The sequence below is a fragment of the Jaculus jaculus genome, chromosome 4 (assembly GCF_020740685.1).
Source record: "Jaculus jaculus isolate mJacJac1 chromosome 4, mJacJac1.mat.Y.cur, whole genome shotgun sequence".
Lineage (NCBI taxonomy): Eukaryota > Metazoa > Chordata > Mammalia > Rodentia > Dipodidae > Jaculus > Jaculus jaculus.
In genome coordinates this window covers 30,415,054-30,429,038 of record NC_059105.1, presented here as the reverse complement: position 1 = coordinate 30,429,038, position 13,985 = coordinate 30,415,054, and the positions used below count along the sequence as shown (strand labels likewise).

The window sequence follows — 13,985 nt, the reverse complement described above, 5'->3', positions numbered from 1 at the left end:
GATTTCCATGCTGTTAAATGTGGTAATGGTACCATGGAATACAGAAGAGTCTTATGTTGGAAATTATGCCCATATTTTGGACAATCATCTGCTTGGAATGTGAGCCCCTATTTTAGAGTTCTAATATCCTTTTTATTGTTTTCTTCTTTTCCTTCCCTTTGTAGGCAATTGGCATCCGACTGAATGAGCTGTGCCATGGAGAGAGTGAGAGCCCCGCCAACCTGCTGGGCCTCATTTATGATGAGGAGACCAAGAGGAGACTAAGGAAGGAGGATGAGGAGGAAGACTTTTTAGATGACAGTAAGGAGACTCCCTTTACTACAAGAGCCCCTGCTTGTAAGAACCTCTGCCTTAGGATCACTTAATACTTCTCTCTCCTCTCATACTGCTCCACCTCCCATGCTTCCATTGACAGTTGCCCCTCCTCCCTGTGTCTGGATGTAAAGTGTGTGTATAAAACAACGTCAAGAAAAGGGGAAGAACAGGGAGAGAAGGTCAACATGGACAAAGCATTGCAGGCAATGGGGAAAATCCATTGCTTTTCAGCCTCCAATGCTTGATGTTCTACAAGGATTCATAGTGGTCTTTCTGAGACAATAACTGTGAAAAATTGCTGTCTTAGAAGAGGGTTTCTCAGGTTTTATGTTGTAATTGCTCATGAAAAACATTTAAAGTGAAACAAAATAGAATTAAACAAAAAATATTTCCCCCAAAATACCACAATGTCTCGATGTCTAATCATAGTCTATTGTAGGGTTAATACAAAGGTGAGACATTAAAATAGTGTGCTTAAACGGCATATCTGTAATGCTGTATCTACTAGACTCATTGTAGAACTAGAGACAAAGAAAAGCTGATTGTGTCCCTATCCAACACTACTTCACACATAAGTGTGTTCCATACCATGGACGCTGGTTGGAGTGAGCTATGCATTAGCAGGGAGCATTTTGTGGTGCATACAGCCCAGTTATCATTATAGAATCAGGTATTTTAAATGATGAAGGTAGTAGTATCTTCCTTGGAACCTTCACTGATCATCAGCAGATGATTCCTGGCTAGAATTTAAAGACTGTTCTTAGTTAATAGATGCTAAGTCTACTTCTTATAAGAGGATGACTAGAGAATAATGCTGGATAAGATGAAATAGCAAGGCTCTTACTGTTTTCCTTTCTCCTTTCATACTAAGGATTTCTTTTTCATTTATTCACATTATTTTGTCCTTCTTAAAACCTTATCAAATCATAGAAAATAGTATTGATAGTTACATCTATTGAGAAAATATTCTCACAAGTGTCTCATCCAAATAATGAAACTTGATCCTGAAAAGAATCTAGCCTGTCTTAGAATGGTGTGTGCAGTTGAATTTAACATAGAGGAAAACGAGAGGACTATACAGAAGCCACCAGACCTAAAGAAGACCTACCATCAATGCTAGCAGCCAGAGGATCCCCCAGCCACCTCCATTCTCCCAGGAAGTTGAAACAACATAAAATAAGCTCATCCTTGTAGATCACAGTGCACTTAGTCTCCACTAGATTAAAAAAGTTTCATTCACTCAGATATGCTTGGTGTGCTGACTTTTTGTTTGGGCCATGTAGAACTCTATCTTTTCTCATTGTGACAAACTACTTTAGATGCTAATTAGGAGTCTGAACTACATTCAAGTTCACTGCCTACCTGGCAAATGAGAGTGAACAATAGTAACCATAGCTGGAGGAAGGAGCAGTGTTCAATTTTTTTAGATCACGTTATTGACACTGGGTCCATCTAATGTGGCTCTGTCTGACTTCAAGTATGCAATCTTCCTGCTGAAGCCTCAAAATAGCTAAGATTACAGATATGGCCTACCATACCCACCTTCAAATTGTTGTCGTTTTTTAGTTTTGCAGATATAGGCAAGGTTTAGAGTCCTGTGTCCTCCATTGAATATAATACTGATATATGATTTCATTTCATGTTAATACATATCTCATCTTTCATTTAAAAGCTAAATATGATTGCCATAAGTAAGTTTAAGTTTAGAAATTTTGCAGTAACCTGGCTCATCCTCTCTTAATGAGAAGCAGAGTTTCAAGCACATAGTGACTCTCAAGAGTAAGCGATGGTTTCCAAGAGGAAACAATCACATAGACAGCTTCAAATGATGGCAGTTTTTACCTTTGTCAACAAAAACCATGTTTGTATAAATATCATGCTAGTAAATTGAAAAAGCTTAACACAGCCAGGACACATTTTAAGATATTTTGGTAATATTGATATCTAGTGATATTTGTATTATTTTATGACCTTATTAAATCAAAACAGCTAACTGTTTTCATCTATTTATAAGAAACAGAACGCTACATGGCTTTGTTCTTTGGATCTAAACACAAAGTTGTCAGGACATGCCTGTATCATTTATGATGACGCATATCTTAGAACTAATTCTGATGTTTTTTTAAGTCTCTGTGTTATCTCCTTGTCTATTATCTGCCTTTTGACCACAACCCATTGTTCTATGGTGGATAAAGTATCTCACAAGGAAAAGACCAGAACCCTTAAACACATCTTGTGCAGTTGTGTCTTATAATGGCAGGGGAGCTTGTCTAAAATGTGTGATGTAAATGGTCAGGTGGATATTTTCTCTTGTCTGTGTTGACAAACACAGATTGGACCAAAACTCCAATAACTTCACTGTGCTCAGAAGATCAAACCAAGCAGGCACTTACAAAATAAGCTGGAAGGATTTTTATGGTTCCAAACCTATTTCATTGCTATATATGGAGTTTACATCTGATTGAATACAAGACCACTTTTTACTTCTATTTCCATTAAAAGGTTTTCTAATTTTGTTGGAGCTCTATTGTTCCATCACAATGCTGTAGGGTGGCCTATTTAGTCCAGTTCATCTACTACTTTGATAGTGTAATATTTGTTAAAGAATAGCAAAATGGAGGAAGAGTGATATTCAGCCACGCATAAGCTATGCTAAGCAGGGTAGGTAAAGTGAACTTGTGCAGGTAATGTCCTCATGTGCAGTTTGTTCTTACATGTTTTTAGGTAGGTCCATCACACCACACCTCCCTGCTTGTTATTGATTTGTCTTCTCATGAGGAACCATTTCTTCTGCAGGCACTGTCAACCCCTCTAAATGTGGCTGTCCCTTTGCCTTGAAGATGGCAGCATGCCAGCTTCTCCTAGAGATCACCACTTTCCTGAGAGAAACCTTTTCTTGCCTGCCGAGACCTCGTACTGAGCCTCTGGTGGTACGTTAAGTTGTGTCTTGATAACCAGGCTACATAGAGAGGGCAAGCACATGGTTGCCAGTCCTCCCAATTGCTTTAAGTGTCCAGTGGACAAATGCATTATATAATTTAAAAATCCAGTCATACATGCAAGGAAGCTATTCTGTCTCTGTTAAAATAATAACTGCAAAGTTGAATTACAAATCACTGGAGATAACACCTCCAAATATAGTGTTAGACTGATGACCAATAGTCATTCTTGAAATATCTAAGAGCCTTTAGGTTCCCTTATCCTGCAAAGCTATGGGAAGTTCTTTGGCCAACATTATTCAGGAATTGCCAACAAATTTTCTTTTGTACTCATGGCTTACAAGTTTATATAAATGTATGTTCCCAATAGTTTTCTAATTTAGATTACGGGCTAAATGTCTCCAGTACTTGGTTCAAACATTTACAAACATAACCATTTTTGTGTTGCATTTTTTTATGGATAGGCATGACACCCACACAAACAAACATAAACATACACACATGCAAACACATACATACATCTTCATGTTCCAGGCATCATTTGTTTGACTGTAGATACAAAATCCATGTAAAGTCTGGGCATCTTCAGAGTGTGTAGGACCAGGGAGCATCTGGGGATCAATTTTGCATGGCCTCTGGATCTCTAATAAGAACTGAGTTTCCAGTGGTCCTTGCATCCCTGGTAGTATCCAATCAGAGCTGAAAACGAGACATTATCCCAGGTAGTATCCAATCAGAGCCGAAAACAAGACATTATCCCAGGTAGTATCCAATCAGAGCTGAAAAAGAGGCATTTTCTTCTCCATTTTCCACAAAGCCTATACCATTAAGTGCCACACGAGCAATCTGTATGTTTAGATTTAAGGACAGTTAAAAATCCATCTCCCTCCTCTTTATGAAACCAGAACCCAGTGCTGGGGTGGGGCTCAGGTGGGACAAAGGGACCAGTGTTCTGCTGTCAGGGAGCACTGCCTCTGGCTTTGGTTTTCCATGTTTGAGAGGACTACTTACTCACATCCTAAAACAGAAAATTGGTATTTTCATGTTGAAAATATTCATGAGAAAAACCTATCCACATTGGGATAGTGGCGATTGGAAAAGAAATTACTGCTCTGCCCTTGTGGGACTTCATATTAACTTGGCCTTTAATTTTCTGACTTATCATGTTCACAGTTATACTGAGACTATTCTAGAAAGTCAAATCAACACAATGTATTTGGCTTAAAGTCAAGTATGATTAAGTATCTGATCTGTAGACTTGTATTAACCTGATATTTATACTCAACTTTTTGTAAAAACACAGAGTACATCACGTCTTATGCTTTTAGATTTTCATTAACTCCCATTCTGATCAAAGTACATAAGGATCTCAGTGTAGCTCAGTTATTTTTGTTCTCCCTTTCAACTCTCTAAAGATACTGTTAGAAAATTTCAATTTTTGTAACCTATAATTGAGAATAAATTTAATAAGAGCTTTCATATCCACTTTAAGAAGAGTGTTGTGAAATGAGACCTGTCAGTGAAAAATGAAAGTTTTCATCTTTGAAATCAATCAGATTTCTTTTTTAAAAAATATATTTTTTTATTTATTTAAGAGGTATAGAGAAAGAGACAGATAGAGAGAGAATGGGCACACCAGTGCCTCCAGCCACTGCAAACAAACTCCAGAAACATGTTCCACCTTGTGCATCTGGTTTATGTGGATACTGGGAAATTAAACCTGGGTCCTTAGGCTTCACAGGCAAGCACCTTAGCTGCTAAGCCATATCTCTAGCCTGGGCGATGCAGTGCACACCTGTGATCATGCCTATCTGGCAGTGAAGAGAAGAAAATTACATAATGAGACCCTGTTAGAAACAAGCAAGAAGACTGTATAACCAAGGGCAAAACTTATGGGAAACACACATACACAAATGAATTTCAAGCAGGGGACACGGGAGAAAGATCACAGATTACAAGGGTTTGCTGCTTAAGCATAAGATCCTTAGAAGGACTGAGACAACCCAAGTTTGGTTCCCCAGCACCCATGTAAAAAAACTGGGTGTGGCCATGCACTGCTTTAATCCCAGTTCTTCAAGAGGCAAAGAACAGAGTCCCAATTTGAGGGAGAGATGATCTCAAGAAAACATACTGATGAGTGACAACAGAGGACCCTGATGCTCTCCCTTGGCTTCTGCAAACAGAATGCATGCATCTGCACACACATGTGAAATGTCACACAGACATACACACACAAGCCTAAAACAGGATGTGCAACTTGCAGTCATTTAGTGAACAAGAGGAGAAGGTTTACTTTTGCACCTTTAACTGGGTCTCAGAAGCCTTATCCACCACACTAGCATTTCTATGGTTAAATGTAGCTTTATGGACTTTGTGTGCACTTGACCTTTATAAACAGAGGAAAAAAGATGCTTTTACCCTCATATTTAAGGAAAGTTGTTGGAAGTAAAGAATACTCCAGCTGCATTCTAACTTACTGTAGAAAGATCAGTGAAAACTGTCCATCTAAAAGTACCTATTGGCTCATTTGTTTTTAAATTGTAGTAAGGGTTTGGAGAGATGGCTTAGGGGTGCATGCGCCTGGAGTTTGTTTGCAGTGGTTAGAGGCCCTGGTGCACATATGCTCTCTCTCTCTCTCTCTCTCTCTCTCTCTCTCTCTCTCTCTCTCTCTCTCCCTCTCTCTATAATAAATAAATAAATAATTTTTTTAACAGTGATAGTTTTTTTAAAAAAGAATTGTGGTTAGAACAGTTCACATGAAATGCATCTTTTAAACAATTTTTGTGCAGAATGCATTCTTGCCAACCACATGTACAATGGTGAAGCAAACCTCCAGGGCATATTTATCATGCTCAACTGAAACCTTATGCCTCCTGCTTGGTTACTCCTCATTTTCTTCTTTCCACAGCCCATGGCAACTGATGAATATTCTGATTCAGCTTTATAAATTTGACCATTTTAGATATTTCATATAGGATAATCATAAAGTGTTTGTCCTTGCATAGCTGGCTTATTGTGCTTAACATAAAGACCTCACCATCTACCCATGTTGTGACTTATAACAAAATCTGAATAGTTTTTTAAGTTGTAGAAAGCAGTGAAAATATATATATATTTCTCCATATATATATCTGAATAGTTTTTTAAGTTGTAGAAAGCAGTGAAAAAAAATATATATATATATATTTCTCCATATATATATATGGAGAGAGAGAGAGAGAAAGACTAAGCCTAAATATAGACAAAATAAAGTTATCTAAAGTTCAAGGACAGTACTTGCTGTCATGATACTTAGAATCTTTTGAGACATTTATTTCAGTAATATTTTGGCACAGTATAAACCAGAAGCTACTTTAATTCACAGAATAACATAAACAATATAATAAAAATAAAATTACAGGATAAAAGTTTCTTGTGATCTGAAGCCTTGAGTTAAGAGAAAATGAGGAGCACAAATTTTATACGGAGAAAAATCTTTCCTATAAAGTAGCATAGATCATTTCCAGAAAGGAAGAGATTTGCATGGGAAATGCTCGTTTTAAAAAGTCCTAATTATATACAAGATATAGAAGAGAAAGCAAAAGAACTTTAAAAAGAATAATTAAAAGAATAACTAATTTCTTTAGCTACAGTGTTTTTAGACTTAGGAAAACTCAGAAATGAAAATTAATGGGAGAATGAAGATAAAAGAAAAGGACATATTTGATTCGTAAAGCATTGTTAAAATGTACTTTTACCAACTTGACAGTTTAGTTTTCTCTGGTGGACCCTTACATGTAAGATCATTAAAGATCTTTCCTATCCTTCCCCTGGCAAAAAAGAACAACTTCTGCTAGCATTTCTATTACTGATTTTTAAAAATCATACAAAATATATTTTAGAAGGAAAAATGAGTGCTTTTATAAGATTCATAATATATAAGCACAGAGTAATCATTTTTATTCCTCTAAATGTTTTCTTGAAAACCACGAAAGGTATTAAAAATAGATTTAGGGCTGGCGAGATGGCTTAGCAATTAAGTGCTTGCCTATGAAGGAACCCAGTTTGAGGCTCGATTCCCCAGGACCCACGTTAGCCAGATGCACAAGGGGGTACACATGTCTGGAGGTCGTTTGCAGTGGCTAGAGGCCCTGGCGCACCCATTCTCTCTCTCTCCCTCTCTCTCTCTCTCTCTCAATCTCTCTCTGCCTCTTTCTCTCTGTTGCTCTCAAATAAATTAATTAATTAAACTAAATAAACAAATTTTAAAAAATAGATTTAATGATGTATTAAAATGTTTCCCAATGCAGTTAGTAAAACCAATAGCCTAGAAACAGGGAATTAAAACAAACAACTCAGGCTGGAGAAATGGTTTAGCGGTTAAGCACTTGCCTATGAAGCCTAAGGACCCCGATTGGAGGCTCCATTCTCCAGGTGGCACACGTGTCTGGAGTTCATTTGCAGTAGCTGGAAGCCCTGGTGCCTATTCTCTCCCTCTCGTGTGCTCTCTCTCTTTCTCTCTCTGTCTCTCTCTCTGTCTCTCTCTCTCTGTCTCTCTCTCTCTCTCTCTCTCTCTCTCTCTCTCTCTCTCTCTCTCTGCCTCCTTCTCTCTGTTGCTCTAAAATAAATTAATAAAAATAAACAAAAAAAATTAAAACAAACAATTCCAGCCAGGTGTGGTGGTGCATGCCTTTAATCCCAGCACTTGAGAAACAGAGGTAGGAGGATTGCCATGACTTTGAGACCACTGTGAGACTATATAATGAATTCCAGGTCAGCCTGGGGCTAGAGAGAGACGCCTCAAAAAAATAAAACAAAACAAAATCCCATCAAATGCATAGATGAACCTGTAATAATATTCTTAAAGCCAGTAAGTAGAGGTATGCCTACATTTGTGCATTCATACCAAGTGCTTTATGAAAAATATGCTAGAAGCTGGGTTAACTGAATAACTGTGACCCAATAGATAAGGTCATATTTTGCATATACTTGGGAGTCCAAATGTTCATTAAGCTGAAAAATCAGAAACAAAGCACAGTTGACCTCTATCAAAGCCAAACTAATGGAAACTTTTTAGGAGCAGGCAATGAGCAACTTGCTTTGATGGATACAGGTGTGGGAATCTGGGTGTTCTATATAGAGATAAATATATTGTCACAAGAAAACTAGCACACAAAAGTGATGACTTCCTAAAGCAAAATGTAAGTGCAACCCTGAGAAAATAGCCAAGGGACACCACTGGTTAAGGAATAGACTGAAAACATCTGAGGTACCACCTTGGGCGAGGTCCTATTTGAATACAGCTCCAGATAATCAGGTGGGATTTTGACAAATGATGGAAGAAATTGGAAGAGATGATTGAAAGAGTATTACAGTTGTGATAGTATGCTTTTGTCTAAACTATGAGATCTTCCTAATGACTATGGAATTAATGGAAAGTAGATTTGGCTTTTTTTTTTCCTAAAAAGGACTAATTTCAGGGTAATTATATTCCTAGAATAATCTTGAAAGTGTTAAAAATAGATTGCATACAGCTCCTCTATTTCCCCAGACATGATTTTGTGAGTATCAATGTGTAACTTGTGTTTTTAATATAAACAAAAAGAATAACAAATAGAGGCTAAAATCCCATCTCACTGTTGGCAATCAAAGACATTGCATTTTAATCTTTGTGTAAATGTATTTTGAAAAAATAAAATATAGGGTTTTTTTTTCTGTTTTCTGTAACTATTTGACTCAGGTTTTATTGTGTCATAATTCAAAGAGATGCTGGATAAAATTAGTATTTTTTTATTTTTAAGTCCTCTAGAAGTACTTCATATGACAAAAATTAAAATATTATATGAAGAGCTAATCTCCATTTTCAGAACAGGTCCAGTTTTCATCTCAGGGGCTTTGCCCCAGTGATTTCCAGTTTTTGCCTCCCAAGTGTTTGGATTACAGGTGGGCCACCATGCTCACTTAGCATTTACACAGGTGGCAGAGATCTATACTTGTGTGGCCAGCTCTTTATTCACTGAGCCTCACATAGGGGCTTTCTTAAACTCAAACTGACATTGCTTCCTCACCAATACTTACCTTGAATATCACCCCAATATTTGTTTTCTACTATAAGAAATGTGTTGGTTTACAACAGCATTCACATATTGCCTTACAGTCCTTGGGATCAGAAATCCAAAACAGGCCTCTCTGGTCTAAAATCAAAATATTGGTAAGGCTGCATTTCTTTCTGGGGTTCTAGAGAAGAATCTGGTTTCCTTCCCCTTTCTCTATTTGCTAAAGACTGCCACATTCCTAAATAACCTCCTTCCCTCATCTTCAAGGGAAGTAATAGCATCTTTCAGCCCCTCTGGCCACAGCCTGGAAAGGCTCTCCACTTCTAAGTATGTGTGTAATTAAAGTGGGTTCACTTGACTAATAAAGGATAATCGCCCCCATTGTAAAGTATTTAACCTTAATGAGACCTGCACAGTCCCTATTACAATGTAAAGCAACATATTCTCAGACTCTAAGGATCAGAGTGCAGACCACTGTCCTGTGACCACAGCCCCAAGTCGGGTAGTTAAATTCCTATGTGGCTTGTCTTTGCGTTTGTAATTTATCATGTATGTCTTCTCATTTTATATCTCAGCATCCTGCATTCCTTTAAGGAAAGAATCATTTACCTATCCCACAGTACCTAACACATCCATATTCGATGTGTGATTATTTAATAAACAGATAAATGCCAAAGATTTAGCCAAGATTGTGGACAATGAGTTACAGGGTGAAGAAGTTCTAGACTGGGGACAAAGTCTATGCTTTGGGGAGATAAAGCATATAAGGACAAGGGAAAAGCTATGAATTAGGGAAGATCCATTTTCTAAATCAAGGATATCTTTCCACAGCCACAATCTAAAAATGGCAATAAAGAAATTTGGCTGTTTAAGTGCAGTCAGTCACACGTAATTCAGAGAGGAGAGAAGTTTGCTGCAAGATTAATGCAATAGGCTGGGAGTGACTGCACACACCTGGAATCTCAGCACCTGGCAGGCTGAGGCAACAGGACCAAGACTTTGAGTCCAGCCTTCTGGACTACATCGCAAGACCCTGACTCTAGTGAAACAAAATACTAAAATAAAATGCAGAGCTAGCAAGATGCAGGGAGATGCTGGCACTCACATGCTACTCACTGATATTTCAGGACTTGGAGAGCTGTAGGCTTCGTCTGGATCCTGAATTGGACCGGCACAGATATGAGAGGAAGATAAGCTTTGCGGGGGTTCTGGATGAAAATGAAGACTCCAAAGATTCTCTTCACAGCAGCAGCCACACCCTCAAGTCAGATGCTGGTGGTGAAGAGAAGAAAGGTATGGAGAAGCAAGGCTTATCTCATGACTCAGGATTTTAGGGTTTTAAGATATGTGATGTGGGATCTCGCCTATAAAACTCTTGGCTTCTTTCAGTCATGACTCTATGGGCTCATTCAGGTAGGAACTTGTACTAGAGCTTGAACTTTGTAGCCAGAAGAGCTTGAATTCTAATTTCAGCTCAGCAATTCTCCATATACCATTATCTCTATATTACAACAGCTTTAAGATAGCTCATCATTTGATTTACAGATAAAAGGGGAAAATGGTCCCCATTTAACTCTCATGCTGTGGACTTTTTAAAAAGTCATATTGAATGGCTGTTGAACTGAACACATATCAATATCATTATTGTTGTTGTTCCTGTTGTTAGGCATTACTCTTGTCCAGCCAAAAAATAGTATATCTAAAATATCCTCATCAAAGCTTTTCAACTCAAAATTCAAAGTTCTTACTTTTTAGCTCAGAGCTGTCACTGTCCATGTTTTTCTCTAGGGTAACGTCTCCTGTACCATCAAAATGCTAATGATGTTTCATATCAGAAGTGAATCTGTAGAAGTAACACTAGCTATGCTGCTTAGTTTGCGAGGGTGCGAAGCTGGCCTACCTTCAGTCCGCCTACAGGGTTGTCATTAGCCACGACCACCCTACTCCTTGACCCGCTTTCCTACCACGCATCACCTCTTAGTCTTGGAACCAAAGTTACTGGGACTCATGCTGTCCTCCTTTTTTATTTTGCTAATGCTTTGGATGTCATGGACACAAACAAAAGCGATTATATCACAAGTGCCACCTGGTGCTAGCGGTCCTAAATTAGCATTACTTGTAAATAGATTCCAGTTTCAAGCAAGTCAAAGTATAAAAGGATGTGCCTCTTAAGATAGGTCAAAAAAAAAGATATAGTAACTCTCTGTATGATCTTATCTAGGTTCCTGACCTGTTAAATCATTTTCTTTTTTGTTGTTTTTGTTGTTGTTGTTGTTTGCTTGTTTTGAGGTAGGATTTCACTCTATCTTAGGCTGACCTGGAATTCACTATAGTGTAGTCTCAGGATGGCCTTGAACTCACAAGTGATCTTCCGACCTCCACCTCCTGAGTTCTGGGATTAAAAGCATGTGTCACCACGTCCAGCTTATAACTTTCTTTTCTAGTAGATTGGATTAACACACCATGGTAATGGGTAAAGCTTTAAACAGGCAACCTAAATAAAGCATAAAATGAGTACCTGGTGCATGGTAGGAGAGACTGGCTGCATGAGGACCATTCATACAAAGGACTGAGAAAGGAGCCTTGTAAACTAAAGAGATAGCTAGGATACGGCTATGATGAGGAGTGGACCTGGCCCATTTGGAAAAAAGAAGAAACTTATGACAAAATGAGTTGGGGAAGAGTGGTAGGAGATAGGTCAGAAAGCTAGGAAAAGAGCAGAGAGAATCTGTGACAGATGATTACATTAGAAATTTATTTGAACTTTGTCAGAGAGCTTTTGGTCAGAATTTAAGTTTGTTTATGGGTTTATGTATTTAAATTTTGCTGGGTGTATAGGAATGAGGCAAAGGTTGTCAGTAGTTATGGTACTCCAGGGAAGGCTTTCAAAACACTATGGGAGAGCTGGATAGATTGCTCAGTGGTTAAGGCACTTGCCTGCAGAGCATAAGGACCTCAGTTCTGTTTACCAAGACCCACATAAAAGCGAGATGCACAAAGTGGCACACGCATCCGGACTTGGTCTGCAGTGGCTGACGGCCCTGGCACTCTCATGCTCTCTGTCTGTCATTCTTCTATCTCTGCCTTTGCTTGCAAATAAATAAAAATCAGGATAAATAAAATCCTACAGTATTCTGAAGCATAGAGCAAGTAGGGACTTGCTAATAGACACAAGGGAGAGAAAACAGAAAAGGAAATGTGTTATTCAATTTATGTGAATTTGTTTCACTTTCATGCTAGTTCCCATTGTCATGGAGACAAAGGCTAAAATTCAGTGCCACACAGTCTCAGCTGACGTTTTTCATGTACAAAATCAATCCTGAGCTCTTCACTACTGTGTCCTTGGTAAATAATCAGCATCGTGAATTTGAGCCCTAATTTTTCAGAGCTGCAGGATTTCTCCAATTATCTTCTGTGTTAGAACAAATTCTAAAAATTAAATCTCTTTCAGGGGCCATTAATTTGAGGTTATTTTGCTGTATTTTTATGCTGAAAAGTGTCATAAAATCAGACAAAGGATATTTCTCTGTGCTTTTATATAAAATGTAAGAATTATCTCTATTTTTCTCTACTTTTTGATCTACTTTGACTTGAAAATTGCTCTAGTGGTCATTAAAAATGATAATTATGCCCCATTTCAAACATTTGAGATGGGTCATAAAGTCGCAATTAAGCCTAGAAATGATATTGGAAAATACAGTTGGGTGAATTTTGTGCTATAATGACACTTTTGCATTATTCTCTATAGTTTTTTGGAAAGTTATCCAATTATGCTACAAGAAATTCTTTCCAGATGTGCAATTTTATGTAGATGTGTTCAGGGAGCTCCATGAAGCTTTGTGTCAGTTGAGTGGTAATAATACCAGACTTTCCAGATAAGTAATATAAAGTAAAATAAATTAGTATCAGAGTAGCAACCTGGAATAACAGTAAACAAGAGTAAACCAGAGATTAAATCTTCATGTTCTCACCAGAAATTTTTCTGGGTTCCTTTGTATCATATGGATAGTGTCCATAATGCACACATTCAACTTTGCATGGCATCATTAGTGTACACATTTTAACAATGCATAGCATCAACAGTGTACACATTTAATTAGAAGTTCAAAGAATTCTGGTTCTATTATGTATACATATAAACTTTTGGTGTGTGAGAAACCTGACACTAAAATGCAAATTTCCTGATTGGAACTTCAAAACAAGTTCATGGCTTTAATTAATCTTGTTCATGTCTTAAGATAAGCCTTTATCCTGCTAATGAATTTTAAACCCTAAAAACTTTGTCCTATTCCTACCAAATCAATATTGTCAATACCAAATTTTCAAAAGAAGTATACAAGTTACATGGAAAGTAAATCTGCTTTTTTTTAATTTTTTTACATCATCTTAAGTGTATTTTTTGACCTTTTCCTCCACTGATGACTGTTTCTTCCAGAACACTAAGGATGAATAATGCATGTTCTTCTTGGTACACACTGGCTGTAAGCCTGGCTCAAAGTGTGTTACGTCTTGACTCCCATCTCACCAACATTTTAACTGAGAAGATATGAAGTCACTAGGTGCATTGACAATGGAACCATCCCACATGCAGGCTCACCCAAAGTTTCCATATGAGAACAAATCCCTTAGTGTTTTCACTAAAGAGCAGAGTGGAACCCATTGCTGATGTAGGAGAGAAGAGCGCCTCTCGTGTCCA

The 13,985-nt window shown here is 37.8% G+C and overlaps 1 protein-coding gene across 5 annotated transcripts in view; it reads left to right on the top strand.

Annotated features, from left to right (window-relative positions):
- Unc80 (unc-80 homolog, NALCN channel complex subunit) overlaps positions 1–13,985 on the top strand; it is a 192,046-nt gene that overhangs the window by 74,683 nt on the left and 103,378 nt on the right. For 4 of the 5 annotated variants that reach the window (XM_004653524.2, XM_004653522.2, XM_045147565.1 and 1 more), the window contains exons 24-26: positions 165–300; positions 3,112–3,245; positions 10,417–10,582. In XM_004653524.2, coding sequence (XP_004653581.2) covers positions 165–300; positions 3,112–3,245; positions 10,417–10,582 — 436 coding nt within the window. Of the gene's footprint in view, positions 1–164; positions 337–3,111; positions 3,246–10,416; positions 10,583–13,985 lie in introns of all 5 variants that reach the window. The other variant, XM_045147564.1, reaches the window with a different exon arrangement.